Source organism: Apostichopus japonicus, chromosome 15 (genome assembly GCF_037975245.1).
Source record: "Apostichopus japonicus isolate 1M-3 chromosome 15, ASM3797524v1, whole genome shotgun sequence".
NCBI lineage: Eukaryota > Metazoa > Echinodermata > Holothuroidea > Aspidochirotida > Stichopodidae > Apostichopus > Apostichopus japonicus.
In genome coordinates this window covers 16,351,520-16,366,205 of record NC_092575.1, presented here as the reverse complement: position 1 = coordinate 16,366,205, position 14,686 = coordinate 16,351,520, and the positions used below count along the sequence as shown (strand labels likewise).

General features: G+C 36.5%; 1 protein-coding gene across 2 annotated transcripts in view; it reads left to right on the top strand.

Annotated features, from left to right (window-relative positions):
• The window catches only part of LOC139980917 (acetoacetyl-CoA synthetase-like), a 46,681-nt gene that overhangs the window by 24,336 nt on the left and 7,659 nt on the right, over positions 1 to 14,686 (top strand). Inside the window, exons 14-18 of one of the 2 annotated variants that reach the window (XM_071992961.1) lie at positions 2,361 to 2,430; positions 5,096 to 5,154; positions 6,693 to 6,895; positions 7,853 to 7,982; positions 12,836 to 12,855. In XM_071992961.1, the coding sequence (XP_071849062.1) occupies positions 2,361 to 2,430; positions 5,096 to 5,154; positions 6,693 to 6,895; positions 7,853 to 7,982; positions 12,836 to 12,843 (470 nt within the window). In that variant the 3' untranslated portion in view covers positions 12,844 to 12,855. The remainder of the gene's footprint in view (positions 1 to 2,360; positions 2,431 to 5,095; positions 5,155 to 6,692; positions 6,896 to 7,852; positions 7,983 to 12,835; positions 12,856 to 14,686) is intronic. The other variant, XM_071992960.1, reaches the window with a different exon arrangement.

The window sequence follows — 14,686 nt, the reverse complement described above, 5'->3', positions numbered from 1 at the left end:
AAATTGATCTAAAGAATTTTTATCTAAAAGAAAAGTTTATGTATCAAACTAATTGTAATCAAAATGCTTTTGATATCAGATGGCATAACTGGAAATCTTTATCGAAGTTTAATGATATATCGGTTGTTGTGGATAATATTGACTAATAGTCATAAAGTATATGTTATTATGAAACTGTACATTGTTTGGATACTTGATGGAATGATAATAAAAAAATTATAAAGATATAAAAATTAAAAAAAAATAAAGGTAAATAATAGTTACTAAATCCTTCTTGCTGCGTCACTCGGGCTAAAAAATTTGTGCAATGACAACCTATCAGCATGAACCCACCGTGGGGTGTAAAAATGCAGTCATTTGATTTGTTTTGTTTGTTGTAGCTTAATATCACTGTTTCAGTGTATTTCATAAATTACTAGAATATTGACTTTTCGTTCCTCTCTCTGTTTTGGACAAAGTTGAAATTTTTTGAACTCTGGTCCATAGCTGTCAGAATATGCTAATTGATGTCAGGCGCGGCAGAACGGAAAAATTATTGGGGGGGCTAATGTGTGGAGACTAAGCGGAGCGCCGCCATCGGTTGGCGCGGAGCGTACAAGAAAATTTTGGGTTTTTTCAAATCCCCAGATGGCCGGAAATGTCACTTTCCGAGTGTTTTATGCTGCGAATACCTAGCCCTAAAATATGGGTCTCAAGCCTGCAATTTCTCAGATTGCACGTAAAAGTCTGTAAAAACATTGTAATTTGTATATTCGATGGTTTTTAAGAGAGTAGCTATTACTCGTAGTGTACTGGCAAAGATGTTTTTGAGTGTAGTAAGGGCAGTGGCGGAGCTAGAGTATTGGTCAGGGAGGGCAAGAATGGTCTGTAGGGGCGCTTTCGGCACTATCTAAGCGGAGCGCCACCACAGGTTGGCGCGGAGCGTACGGAAAACTTTTGAGTAAAGATACTCCCTAGATTGCAGGAAATGACCCTTTCCGGGGCCTTGCTAATTTGCAGATAAACGGAGAATGGAGAATAAATAGGTGTCGTCGCCATTTTGTCGGAAAATTAAACCAACAGAATATGGCAAATGTCAATAGGTATATGAGAGCGCAATAAAATAGTCAAAAATCGGGAATAAGTAAAAAGTAGTGAAAAGCGCGCCAGCAGTCCATTTGAGTCCGTCAGGGGGGGGGGGGCATCCGCCCCCTGACTGTATATATGGACGCTCCGCCACTAAGTAAGGGGATGTTGGAGAACTGGCTGAAATGAGGCAAATCATTGGCCTAAGACGAAGTTGTGTTACGCTTACCGATACTCACACTCACTGCTTCCACTTTTCACTGCTTCCCAACCGCGTGAAGACGCGGTTGGGGTGACAATGTGGTCTATAGCCAGGGGACGGGCCGAGGGTCACCCAGCAATTACTACAATTATTACACCTATTGAGTATACGTGTGCATCAGACAGATCGACAAGTATGCATTGAAAAATGGGCAGATGCACGTTTCGGAGCCTTGGTAAATATTGGGGGGGCTTATCATGCATTTGCCCCCTCAACTTTTCTATTGGGGGGGCTGAGCCCCCCAAGCCCCCCCGGTTCCACCGCCACTGATTGATGTTTGTTTTTTGTGGAGATGTTTCATAGTGTTCTGTAGTTTTGAACTATTATGCAGGCTACTGCAGGACTTTAACAAACACTACGCACATTAAAAACGCTTTGTTGCATTTAGTTGATTATTTTACTATGCAAGCAAACAGAAAATGTGCCAAAACCGAGACTTCTTTCAATGGCATGGCTTATTTTTTATCAATTAAGGACTCTCTTGACCTTTTCCCTTTTTTTAAGATCCATTTTGCCCCAAATTCCTTCAGGTTTTTGTTTAATCATCCTTCATTTGTTGACTTATTTGTTATTATTACTGCTAGTATTTTACTTTTTTATTTTATTTATCTATCTTGTTCCTTTTTTGTGGGGGAGGTTGATGGGTGGGGGTTGTGGTGGGGATGTGTTGATGGCATTGCCCAGACATAATTTACACCTTGATAAGGTTGTTATTATCTAATTGTGAGGTAAAATGGTACTTTAGCAATGAAATTGAGAGAAGGTTTTAGTTCCAAAGATGGAAGTAGATATTGGATGGAACATATTTCAACCAACCTCATCTGTCTCAGAAGCCCTGTTCTCTACCAAATGGCATTTCCATCCCTCGTTGGTTGTTTTGACCGGGGTGATTTGCTTATAATGCATGGAAGAATTAATCTAAGTTAGAATATTAGGTGTGATAATAATTCATATGATTTATTAACTCGATGCAGTCAGTGGGATTTTTTGGGAGGCCAATTATTACCTGTACTCTGGCAATCTTTCGTTTCAGGAGTTTGGGCTCATGGTGACTATTGCACTATCAACGCCACAACTGGAGGTATTGTCATGCAAGGAAGAAGGTAAGTTATCAGAGAGAAGAGGAGGAGAAATGCCTACAAACCTTTGGTGAAGTGGTTGTCAGTCATATCCTAAAATGGTAGTAATGTTAGTATTTGTATGAAAAACAGCAAGATAAAGGGTTTGATCTTCTACTTGGTTTCATTGTGTCCTATTGGGCTCTGTATACATATTGAGCCATACATATCACATGTGATTGACATATCATATATAATGTGTGAACATATTTAGCCATACATATCACATGTGATTGAGATATCACATACATATCACATGTGATTGAGATATCACATACATATCACATGTGATTGAGATATCACATACATATCACATGTGATTGACATATCACATATACTGTGTGTACATATTGAGCCATACATACCACATGTGATTGACATATCACATATAAGGTGTGTACATATTGAGCCATATATATCACATGTGATTGAGATATCACATGTGATTGAGATATCACATATTATCTGTGTACATATTGAGCCATACATATCACATGTGATTGACATATCACATATAATGTGTGAACATATTGAGTCATACATTTCACATGTGATTGAGATATCACATGTGATTGACATATCACATATTATCTGTGTACATATTGAGCCATACATATCACATGTGATTGACATATCACATATAATGTGTGTACATATTGAGCCATACATATCACATGTGATTGACATATCACATATAATGTGTGTACATATTGAGCCATACATATCACATGTGATTGACATATCACATATAAGGTGTGTACATATTGAGCCATACATATCACATGTGATTGAGATATCACATACATATCACATGTGATTGACATATCATATATAATGTGTGAACATATTGAGCAATACATATCACATGTGATTGAGATATCACATACATATCACATGTGATTGACATATCACATATACTGTGTGTACATATTGAGCCATACATACCACATGTGATTGACATATCACATATAAGGTGTGTACATATTGAGCCATATATATCACATGTGATTGAGATATCACATGTGATTGAGATATCACATATTATCTGTGTACATGTTGAGCCATACATATCACATGTGATTGACATATCACATATAATGTGTGAACATATTGAGTCATACATTTCACATGTGATTGAGATATCACATGTGATTGACATATCACATATTATCTGTGTACATATTGAGCCATACATATCACATGTGATTGACATATCACATATAATGTGTGTACATATTGAGCCATACATATCACATGTGATTGACATATCACATATAATGTGTGTACATATTGAGCCATACATATCACATGTGATTGACATATCACATATAAGGTGTGTACATATTGAGCCATACATATCACATGTGATTGAGATATCACATACATATCACATGTGATTGACATATCACATATAATGTGTGAACATATTGAGCCATACATATCACATGTGATTGAGATATCACATACATATCACATGTGATTGACATATCACATATAATGTGTGTACATATTGAGCCATACATATCACATGTGATTGACATATCACATATAATGTGTGAACATATTGAGCAATACATATCACATGTGATTGAGATATCACATACATATCACATGTGATTGACATATCACATATACTGTGTGTACATATTGAGCCATACATACCACATGTGATTGACATATCACATATAAGGTGTGTACATATTGAGCCATATATATCACATGTGATTGAGATATCACATGTGATTGAGATATCACATATTATCTGTGTACATATTGAGCCATACATATCACATGTGATTGACATATCACATATAATGTGTGAACATATTGAGTCATACATTTCACATGTGATTGAGATATCACATGTGATTGACATATCACATATTATCTGTGTACATATTGAGCCATACATATTACATGTGATTGACATATCACATATAATGTGTGTACATATTGAGCCATACATATCACATGTGATTGACATATCACATATAATGTGTGTACATATTGAGCCATACATATCACATGTGATTGACATATCACATATAAGGTGTGTACATATTGAGCCATACATATCACATGTGATTGAGATATCACATACATATCACATGTGATTGACATATCACATATAATGTGTGAACATATTGAGCCATACATATCACATGTGATTGAGATATCACATACATATCACATGTGATTGACATATCACATATAATGTGTGTACATATTGAGCCATACATATCACATGTGATTGACATATCACATATAAGGTGTGTACATATTGAGCCATACATATCACATGTGATTTTTGACTTCATGTCATCAAGATTAAACAATGACTGTTAATTGAAGACTCCAGTTTTACTTTGCGTGTGTTCAGCTTTACAAGCCAAAGAGTGGATGATTTCCAAATGCGAGGCAGCTTTCTGGATTGTTTATGCAATCTAGCATAGTAAAACAACATTTTATGCTTATCATTTCTCTTCAGAAATCATATTTGTTACAAATTTGAAAGTTTTATCTTGCCTGCTAAATATATGCCAAAGAATTACCAGATTTCATATGTGTTTTCTTTGATGGCACTTCCATGACTTCATAAAGTAGATTATTTTCTTCCTTATATGTTTCTATTTCTCTTGCCTTTTACCAGTGATGGTACCTTGAATCCTAACGGTGTCCGATTTGGCAGTTCAGATATTTACAACATCGGTAAGTAGCAGTTGTTATACCCGGGTACCGTTGTTTTCCGCACACGTTACTTTCCGCTGAAACAAAACGGTGTTTTCTGCAAACAAATTTGTCGGCGGAAAACAATGTTTTTTTCAGCAGAAAGTACCGTTTCTTTTTGGGAGGAACAGAATGACTTACTGAAATGATTAGGCACATGGAAGGATTTAGGAAGATGGAGAAGATAGGATTTAACTGTAACAGGATAAAATGTAGCTTCGAGACTAGATTTAGGATAGCTAAGGTTGTATTTGTAGAGCCGTGGCTATTCTTACGACTAGTCGTAACAATTATTTATTAACTATTCTTACGACATTGGCGAATTCATGCACTATAAAGTAAACTATAAAGCAACTTCACATGTAGTAGCGGTAACCCTAACCCTTACCCCTAACCTAACCCTATCCCAACTGCTATAACCGGGAAATATTGTTACTCCTAGTCGTAAAAATAGTACTCCTAGTCGTAAACATAGCTGCATTAAAGCAACTGCGCATGCGTAAAAGGGAATTATTGTTACGACTAGTCGTAAGAATAGCCACTTTGTATTTGTAGCTTAGGCTGTAAGCACTAGCTTAGGCTGTAAGCACAAGTTTAATTTTAGTTAAACAGCGCCACCCTTTTGGGTTGTAGTTTTCGACATGCCTTACTTATACAGCCATTTTATTTCCAGCGAAAATCAAAGATACCGCCTTTTACACCTTTTTTTTTAAACCATCATTACGCGGGCCGAATTTTTAATACTTAATTAGATACTCAATCCTTCATAACGCGGGCGTCCCTTTGCCCTAGTATTATATGCTTCTTTAATAATTCGTAATTACAAACACCCCAAGCCTCCTCTAAATTATACGCAGCTTAATTAACTTTTCTGACATGAACTCAGTCTAACCATCCTTGATCGACGTTCTTTGATGCTTTCTCATGTAATTTTGATCATCCTGCCTGAATTTGGTATCTCAAAATTGCGGAAAAATATAGTGTACAGGTAAGTGAAAAATAGGTGTTTTCCGCAGAAGAATTTTTTCAGCGGAAAGTAATCAGCGGAAAGTAACGTATGCGGAAAACAACTGAAACCGTTATACCCTGAAGTCCCTCATCTGCATATCATTTGAATATTAAATCCTTTAGTTTAAATTATTCAATATTTTATTGTTTTTTTAACTCGTTATGGCCAAACTTTCTTCAAACTTTTATTTCCTTCATTATTTGTTTTACTCCTTAAGCTTCCTCTTTCTAAATTGTTTGAAATTTGTACTAGAAAAAACTGAGACTGAAATTAAAACCTATTGAATTTCTCTTTTGGCCATTTTTGTTTTGTGGTGACCCAGCTCTTTTTCTGGTTGTCCTGGATTTGGAATTTATAATCTACTTAATCTTATTAATTGGGACTACTGATGGCACCCAGTATAGTCACATATAAACACTATTAAAAGCTCATATTGTTTCTAACTGTTATGAAATAATTTTGACATTCCAATACGTTGTCATTTTTACCAATCTCTTTGAATCTTCCTCAGTGGAGACACTACCTGAGATAAAAGACAGTCTGTGCATCCCACAAAGAAACGTCCACAACGAGGAAAGGGTCGTCCTTTTCTTACTGATGGCCGATGGCAAAGAGGTGACCAAAGATTACATCAAAAAGATCCGAGGATTAATCCGCAAGGAGCTGTCCGCTAGGCATGTACCTGAAGTGATCCTGGCAACGAAGGATATACCTGTAAGGTTTACTTGTCGTCTACTTCTCCCCCTCCTTCTTCCCTCCATCCTCCTTCCCTCCTCCCTCCTTCCCTCCTTCCTTCCTTCCTCCCTCATTCCTACCTCCTTCCTTCCTCCCTCCATCCTTCCTCCCTCCTTCCCTCCCTCCTTCCCTCCTACCCTCCCTCCTTCCCTCCCTCTCTTCCTCCCTCCTTCCCTCCCTCCTTCCCTCCTACCCTCCCTCCTTCCCGCCCTCTCTTCCTCCCTCCTTCCCTCCCTCCTTCCCTCCTACCCTCCCTCCTTCCCTCCCTCTCTTCCTCCCTCCTTCCCTCCCTCCTTCGCTACATCCTTCGCTACATCCTTACTCCCTCCTTCCTTCCCTCCCTCCCTCCTTTCTCCCTCCTCTCTCCTTCACACCAAAATAATAAATGACATTGCTAGCCATGTACATAAAGAGGTTCATGACACTAAGGTAATACCATTAAGTGTTACTGTTCATGTATAAATAAAAGTTGCAAAACATTACATAACAAGTCTTTTTTATAGAAGCCTATAAATCCCCTCACCTTCTAACCTCTACACCCCCCCCCCCTGCCTCCTTTTATTTCTAGACACTGCCTCAATGAATGTAAAGGCTTCTGATGTGTTAGTAAATTAGTATTGAAAGTTTGATCATGCCTGACTGTAATGGCTACTATGGGTGTTGTCTAGTATATTTTGGGGCAGTACAGATCCACTTTACACTGTTTTAGTTAGAGCAGAGGTCAGTGTATGTCTGTGGCACACGACATCCAAGGGTGGAAGCCAATCATCATTTATCTATGACAGATGATGATTGATTACAAATATTGTTGTCTGAGTTCATCAAATGAATCAGAAATATAAGAAACTAGTTTCTGAAAAAGAAGTAATCATGTTTCTACCAATCTATGTTGACTATAAACGTGAAAAGAAAGATACAAACATTTTTCTCTGACAGTACACGATAAGCGGTAAGAAGGTAGAAGTAGCTGTTAAGAAAATCATCGCTGGGGAGCAGATCTTGCAGAGAGGGGCTTACCGTAATCCTGAATCCTTGGATCTATACGCTAATCTACCAGAACTACAAGGTAAGAGTTTATTTCAAACAAACTTCCCGTGTGGTAAATGTAAGAACCGTTTCCAAAAATAACACAATGATGTTGAAGAAGACATTAACACCCAGTCCTGAGCAGTGTGATTGCGATGCTTGTGATAAACTACTCCTGAAAATAGCTTGGGGAAAACAGCTTGGGGAAAACAGCTTGGGGTAAAAAAAAAAGGCTAAAAATTGAGTCACAAAAGCCTTTGCTTTGCCCTGTTCTCTCTAATTTCCTCTGTGACAGAATTAGTAGTTATAAATGTAATTGTTGCAAATTAGAGAAGTTCTTTGTTTGTAGTTCATGGTAGTTATGTGGATGCCATTAATGACAATGTTTACTTTCACTATAAAAATTGTAATCAGCTCACAAAGGGAATTGAAATATTCCTCATATATAATATTCCTATATTAAAATTTATAAATAATTTTAATAAATATTCCTATACATCGCATATCGGACAAAATGGCAGCTTGTCTCCTGTGAGGGAGTTTTTCATCAATATTACTTTTTCCTAAACAATTGGTTGCTGATGTTTGGGCTTTTGGTCTCCTTTAACTCTAATACCCTTAGCGAGGTAAGGTGTCATCAGACAAAACTGCTTGAGAAGTATCAGTCTAGATCATCAAGAATTGTTCAATACATATACGATTGATACTGTAAACACTGTAATGTAAGTTAAAAATATGCAGAGAATGACTACAATGTTATACAGAATTATGCCAAAAGAGTTTGTGGTTACCTCAATTAGGTAGATTACCTGATATATACATTAAAAGCAACAGGTAAGCTAATGATAAACCAAAGCTACCTGAGATAATAAATTCTACAAGAATTTATATTTTAATGTGCTACATAATTTCAAAAATGGAGTCCACTTTGAACTATAAGATAATGTAATATAGATTCAGCACAGTGTAATTAACAGGAGAATTACACTTTTAATGTATACCTCAAAGCTGTATCCCACCGCTGCCACCATGCAGGTATATCTGGCGTCCTTAATTATAACACATGGAGGCTCATATGCAGAAGTAAAGATAGTAATGCTGTATTTATATCATTTCATTTTTTATTCTCAAGACACTATTGCTTGAACCTAAATAAGTTTGCCAGAATAGCGCCATCTGTACTCATGCAACAGCAATTGTATCGGGTAGAATGTTGTGTATGATGTCCTGATAGTAACCATTGTACCAAAACAGTGATATTTGCTTGTATTGCCAACTTGTATAAATTTGTTGTTATAAAGTGAAATATTTGAATTTGCATTGTTAGCTATTTTGGGGGGGGGGGGGGGGGGGAGAGAAGGTTTGCTTGCAATTACTGTGGCATTACATACACATTTCCTGTAAGGACTTTTATCTTCTTTGGAATTATGATGTGGAAAAGACAGAAAAAAATGTAAAGAACATTAGTTAAAGCTGATCTGCATTGATTGATGATGTCACATTTGCTAGATACATTCTTGAAAGTACCTAAAAAAATCACATTATCAAAACAGAATTGTGATAAAAGGATCAGGATTTCGTACCTGTTAATGCAAAAATTTGGCAGAAATCTTGTGGCAAATTTAAGGCATGCTATAAAACCTCTTCAGTATGGCCCATAATATGCTAGACGGTCAAATAATGGTCACTCATGTTGAAATTTTCAGTAACCTGTTATTTTACGAACTCAAGATATGATTGCTTGAACCTAAATAGTTTTTGCCAGAATAGCGCCCTCTGTCCTCATGCAACAGCAGTTTTAGAGGGTAGAATGTTGTGTATCATCTCATCAGAGTAACTTTTGTACCAAAACAGTGATATTTGCTTTCATTTTCTGTCAGCTTCAGAGTATTAGGTCCTTTGTTTAGACATTTAATTGGCTAATTGAAATGTCCACAATGTCTAGGAAACCAAAATCTGCAGCGCACTTTCCAAAACTTTTATAAAATCTTGGCATGGTATAATTGAGGTTGATTTTGATCACTTTTTTAACAGGGAGTTTGTAAAGTAAGGAAGAAAGGGGGGGGGATTAGCCAGGCTGCCCATCAATTTCTCAACTTTTGAAATATTGTAATATATATAAATAAAATATGATAACTTAAAGGTCATTGTAATATCTCAAATTTTGGTATCAAATTCTCCAGGTGTTTTTTCATGCCTCTCATTATTTATTAACACTTGAGCAATATTTCCTCCCCCCTGGATTATTTTTAACAAAACAATTTAAGCAATCTTTGAATATGGTGCACTGTTCTTGAAGAAGATAATTTGGCAACAGAAGCTGCCTCAATAATTTTAGGTCGACAACGTGGACGAGCTTCATCTAGTTCTCAATAAGTTCATTTGTCAATGGTTTGCAGTTGACTATCATGCCTCTGTTAAAGTAATCTTACACGCAGCTGTTGGGGACCATTACGATCGTTCAATCATGAACGAAACAAAAACCATACCACTCTCTCCGAATGGGCTTAGCATTTTCTTGTTTTGTAATCAAGTGATGCGGAGAAATGCACACGGCCTTGACATACATGTTAAAAACATCTGGAGTTTGTGTCTGGGAAAAAAAAGTTAAAAGAATGTCATGGCACTTGAGTACATGGGTAATAAAGGGAAGTCGATAGACGATAGTCGTTAAATTATGTAAAGGACACAATAAAATGCTCTCACCCATTCTAAATTACATGAGCTGTGTTATTTCTGAATTTCATGAAAAAACTAATATGGTTGTCACTAAAAGACTACATTCAATGAATGGAATACATGAAAAGCATTGAGAGGATATGCGCTTAAAGCAGCCATTTGAGTTTTTCAATAAATTTTGTTAAATTTTCTGATGCTTTCCGATACTTAGTTACCTCGTCAATGTCGGTCGTTAGTTTCACTAGTCCAGTTTCATTTCAATTGATGATGTTCCAAAGTGAAAATTTTGAAGATTTCTAGACCTGATGTTGGCAGATCTGACATGAAAAGCATGTGGGAAACAAAATAGTATTGAAAGGATTCATAAAGTACTAACAGGTTGAAGTTCATTAGTTTTGGCCCCCAATTTTAGTATCGATAGCTAAAAATTTGCTGGAAATTTTCAAAAGTAGTTTCCCAGAGGCCTCTGATCCTGATCCTCCAGATTAGTCCCAGCCTTTGTGGATTATGTTTTTGAGGATTATCTCATACTATAGACATCAAACTATCTCAGTGTGGATTATTGCTTTCAGTGTGGCAGGAAAATATGTGTTGAATTTTGAACATAGGTGACCATTTTCTCACTTTTTAGCATATTTTGATGCATTTCTGATGACAAAAATGTTCATTTGGAGATAAAATGTAGGAAGGTGTCTTAGTGTGAACCAATGACATTTCATTTTCAGTAAAATACAGTAGGGTTGGTAAAATCGTTGACATAACTCAAAAAGTTGCCCCATGATTGGAAGGGGTTTATGATTTCTCATTTCTAATGTGACTAATACAACACAGTAAACAGAGACTCCTAGAAGTGTTATACACATAGTAGTGTTATGTGACAAATACAATGCCGTAAAACAGCCACACATAGAAGTCTTACACACATAGAGTAGTGTTATGTGACCAATACAATGCCTGTAAAGCAGCCACATATAGAAGTGTTACAACCATAGAGTAGTGTTATGTGACCAATACATTGTAGAAAACATCCACTCCTAGAAGTGTTACACACATAGAGTAGTGTTATGTGACCAAGACATTGTAGTAAACAGCCACACATAGAAGTGTTACACACATAGAGTAGTGTCATGTGCCCAATGCAATGCCGTAAACAGCCACACATAGAAGTGTTACACACACATAGAGTAGTGTTATGTGACCAAGACATTGTAGTAAACAGCCACACATAGAAGTGTTACACACATATAGTAGTGCTATGAAACCAATACATTGTAGAAAACAGCCACACAGAAGTGTTACACACACATAGAGTAGTGTTATGGGACCAAGACCTTGTAGTAAACAGCCACACATAGAAGTGTTACACACATGGAGTAGTGTTATGTGCCCAATACAATGCAGTAAACAGCTACACGTAGAAGTGTTGTATAGTAGTGCTATGAAACCAATACATTGTAGTAAACAGCCACATGTAGCAGTGTTAGAGTAGTGTTATGTGCCCAATACATTGAAGGAAACAGCCACAGAAGTATTTTGGGATGTTTATTGGTAGGTTGGAAATCCAATTAGCTCATTTTGGATTTGTATCTTTCATTTTACAAAACCATTGCAGGTGAGAAAATCATTGTTTCTTGAAAGGTAAACCTGCCCTTTTTTTACTTGGTTTACTCTTTAACCAGAGAGCTTGAAACCTCAACTACCAAGATTCTTAGATTCCTAACTCCTGTATCAGCAGTGATTGTAAATACCATTATCTTAATCCTTTCATAGACTTAGCTCTCTAAAGTGAACAAAGAGAAAGGGAATGGAATAGGGCCCAGGGAGGGGAGAGGGAAGGGGGAAGTTAAGCAAATCACATTTGTATCACTTCAGTTTATGCAGCATCAGTTGTTTGACATGGTGGGCTTGAGTCCGAGGTAAGGAGTGGGGGGGAGGGTGCATCAAGAAAACAATATGTGTTCTGTTTCGTTTTTGCTACATTGCTATGATTTGTCTGTACTTGTTCTTTTTTTTAAAGTACATTTTGTAAACAATTCTGATGTAAATTATCAATTGTTAGTAATTTATATTGGCATGCACTCCTGAGTTTGTTGTACAGTAACAAATACCTGTGTAATTTATAATCACAAGTTAATTGATAGAAATTCCCTGATGAGATATTTTTGTTTGTATTTTTGCTTTGTTTCTGTTTTTATCCTGCTTAAATCTACACAGGCTTTTAACGAGCAACTATGGTAAGACTCCAACGGTGAAATTTGTAAGATGCAGTAGATTTGTATTTGCTAGTTTTGACATTTAAAGGATGACTTTTTTTAGACAAAAATACCATTTTAATATGGCTTTTTAAGTTTTGAGAAAATTACAGTTTAATCACCCGGGCACATCAGACAGAGTGGCTGGAATACCTAGTTTAAATAAACATATTATGAACAAGCAACACAAACAGTATGACAAAGTAAAATAACATCAAATAAACATTGGGTTCTTGATTTCTCAAATACTAATATGTTTACAATGTTCTTACAAATTTTGATATGAAAATACATTTTGGGGTTTCATCCTTGTGTAAAAACATGTAAATGAATCTGCAGCTAAAATGAAGCAATTTTTGACAGTCAACATTTAGAACTGAACATTGATCCTGTTTTCCTTAAAGGAACATCCTAAAAATTTGACCAATTTTTTTTTTTTTTTTTTTTTGAAATCATGAATTTTGTTAGAAATTTTGGAAAGGTACAATAGATGATCAACACTAATCTTTTGCTTCAGTTTTATTTTGTTGAACCAAAACAAATCAACACCAATATTCTACCAAAAAGTCATCCTTTATTTTATCTTTGTATCATTATGATTAATTTTTTTTAAATCTATGTGTCATCTCTTCCATGTATCAGAGTTTCATTCCATCCATCATAATATCTCTTTTGGTGTCAGTCACAGTATTCCTTCATATATTACTCAATACGACACTCCGCTTGATCTCGTTTTATTCTCTTCCTTTCTTTTTTCGATGCCTCATCTGATTGCCTAGAATCATGAATCCACTCTTGTCCGATTGAGTAAAGTCACATCAAAATATGAAGAGAAGACCAATTTTTTTCTTTGGTCTTTCAATATGTATGTATAAATTATGAGTTTAAGGAATTTGCCAGGACTACCCTACATAGGTGCTGCAGCCCCCCCCCCCCCCCCAACCAAAAATGTTTGTGAAAATTTGGGCAATATGCTGAGAATTTTTCGGGCACCTGCTGAAAGAAAAATAATTTGCAATGTGTTTTTCAATGGTTAAACTGATATTATTATGATCATAATTATTGTAACGACTTCCCCAATAATTATACCAATATGGAAGAGTAATAACACAGAAAATGATTGTATGTTATTGGCATGTGATGTAATAATCGATGAATGCTGCACACGAACATGCTCGCGCGAAAAATGTTGGTTATATTTTTCGGGCAAGTCGTTACAGCCCCCCCAAATCAAATTAGGCTCCTAAGCCTATAGATGCTACCCTAGAGTAAAATGATTACTCTCCTGCGAGTAACGTCTCGCTCCGAGTCGTTACGAACGCAGTTGTGACCTCACACTTGAAACCTCAAAACTGGTCTGTCTGGTATCATAGACACTTTGGAAAATGATTTGTATATGTACAGAAAGTATGCTGTGGATTAATCATACTGTAAGGTGAGCTATTATTAAAATTAATGAGTGTTTGGAAATTTTAGGCATCAGTCAAACTTTTCCCATCCCTCACATTTGGCAATTTCTCGTTGACCTCTCCCCAATTGGGGCTAAATTACCAATCTATGGAGAGTGACCGGCACGGCAGATTACAGGAGTGAAATCAGAAATCCTGAGTCAAATCTACTACAGGTCTGTGCAGACTTGACTCTCCACATAGACCCATTATAAATACAAGTTCAAGTGTGTTATGTACTGTATAGTATGTAAGTGTGTTATTATCTACCCCCACCACATGGCAGGGCACCCTGGGAGATGAATGATGGGGAAAGAGGAGGGTTTTCCTGAACTGCACCTATGCAATACCCATGCCCTTATTTT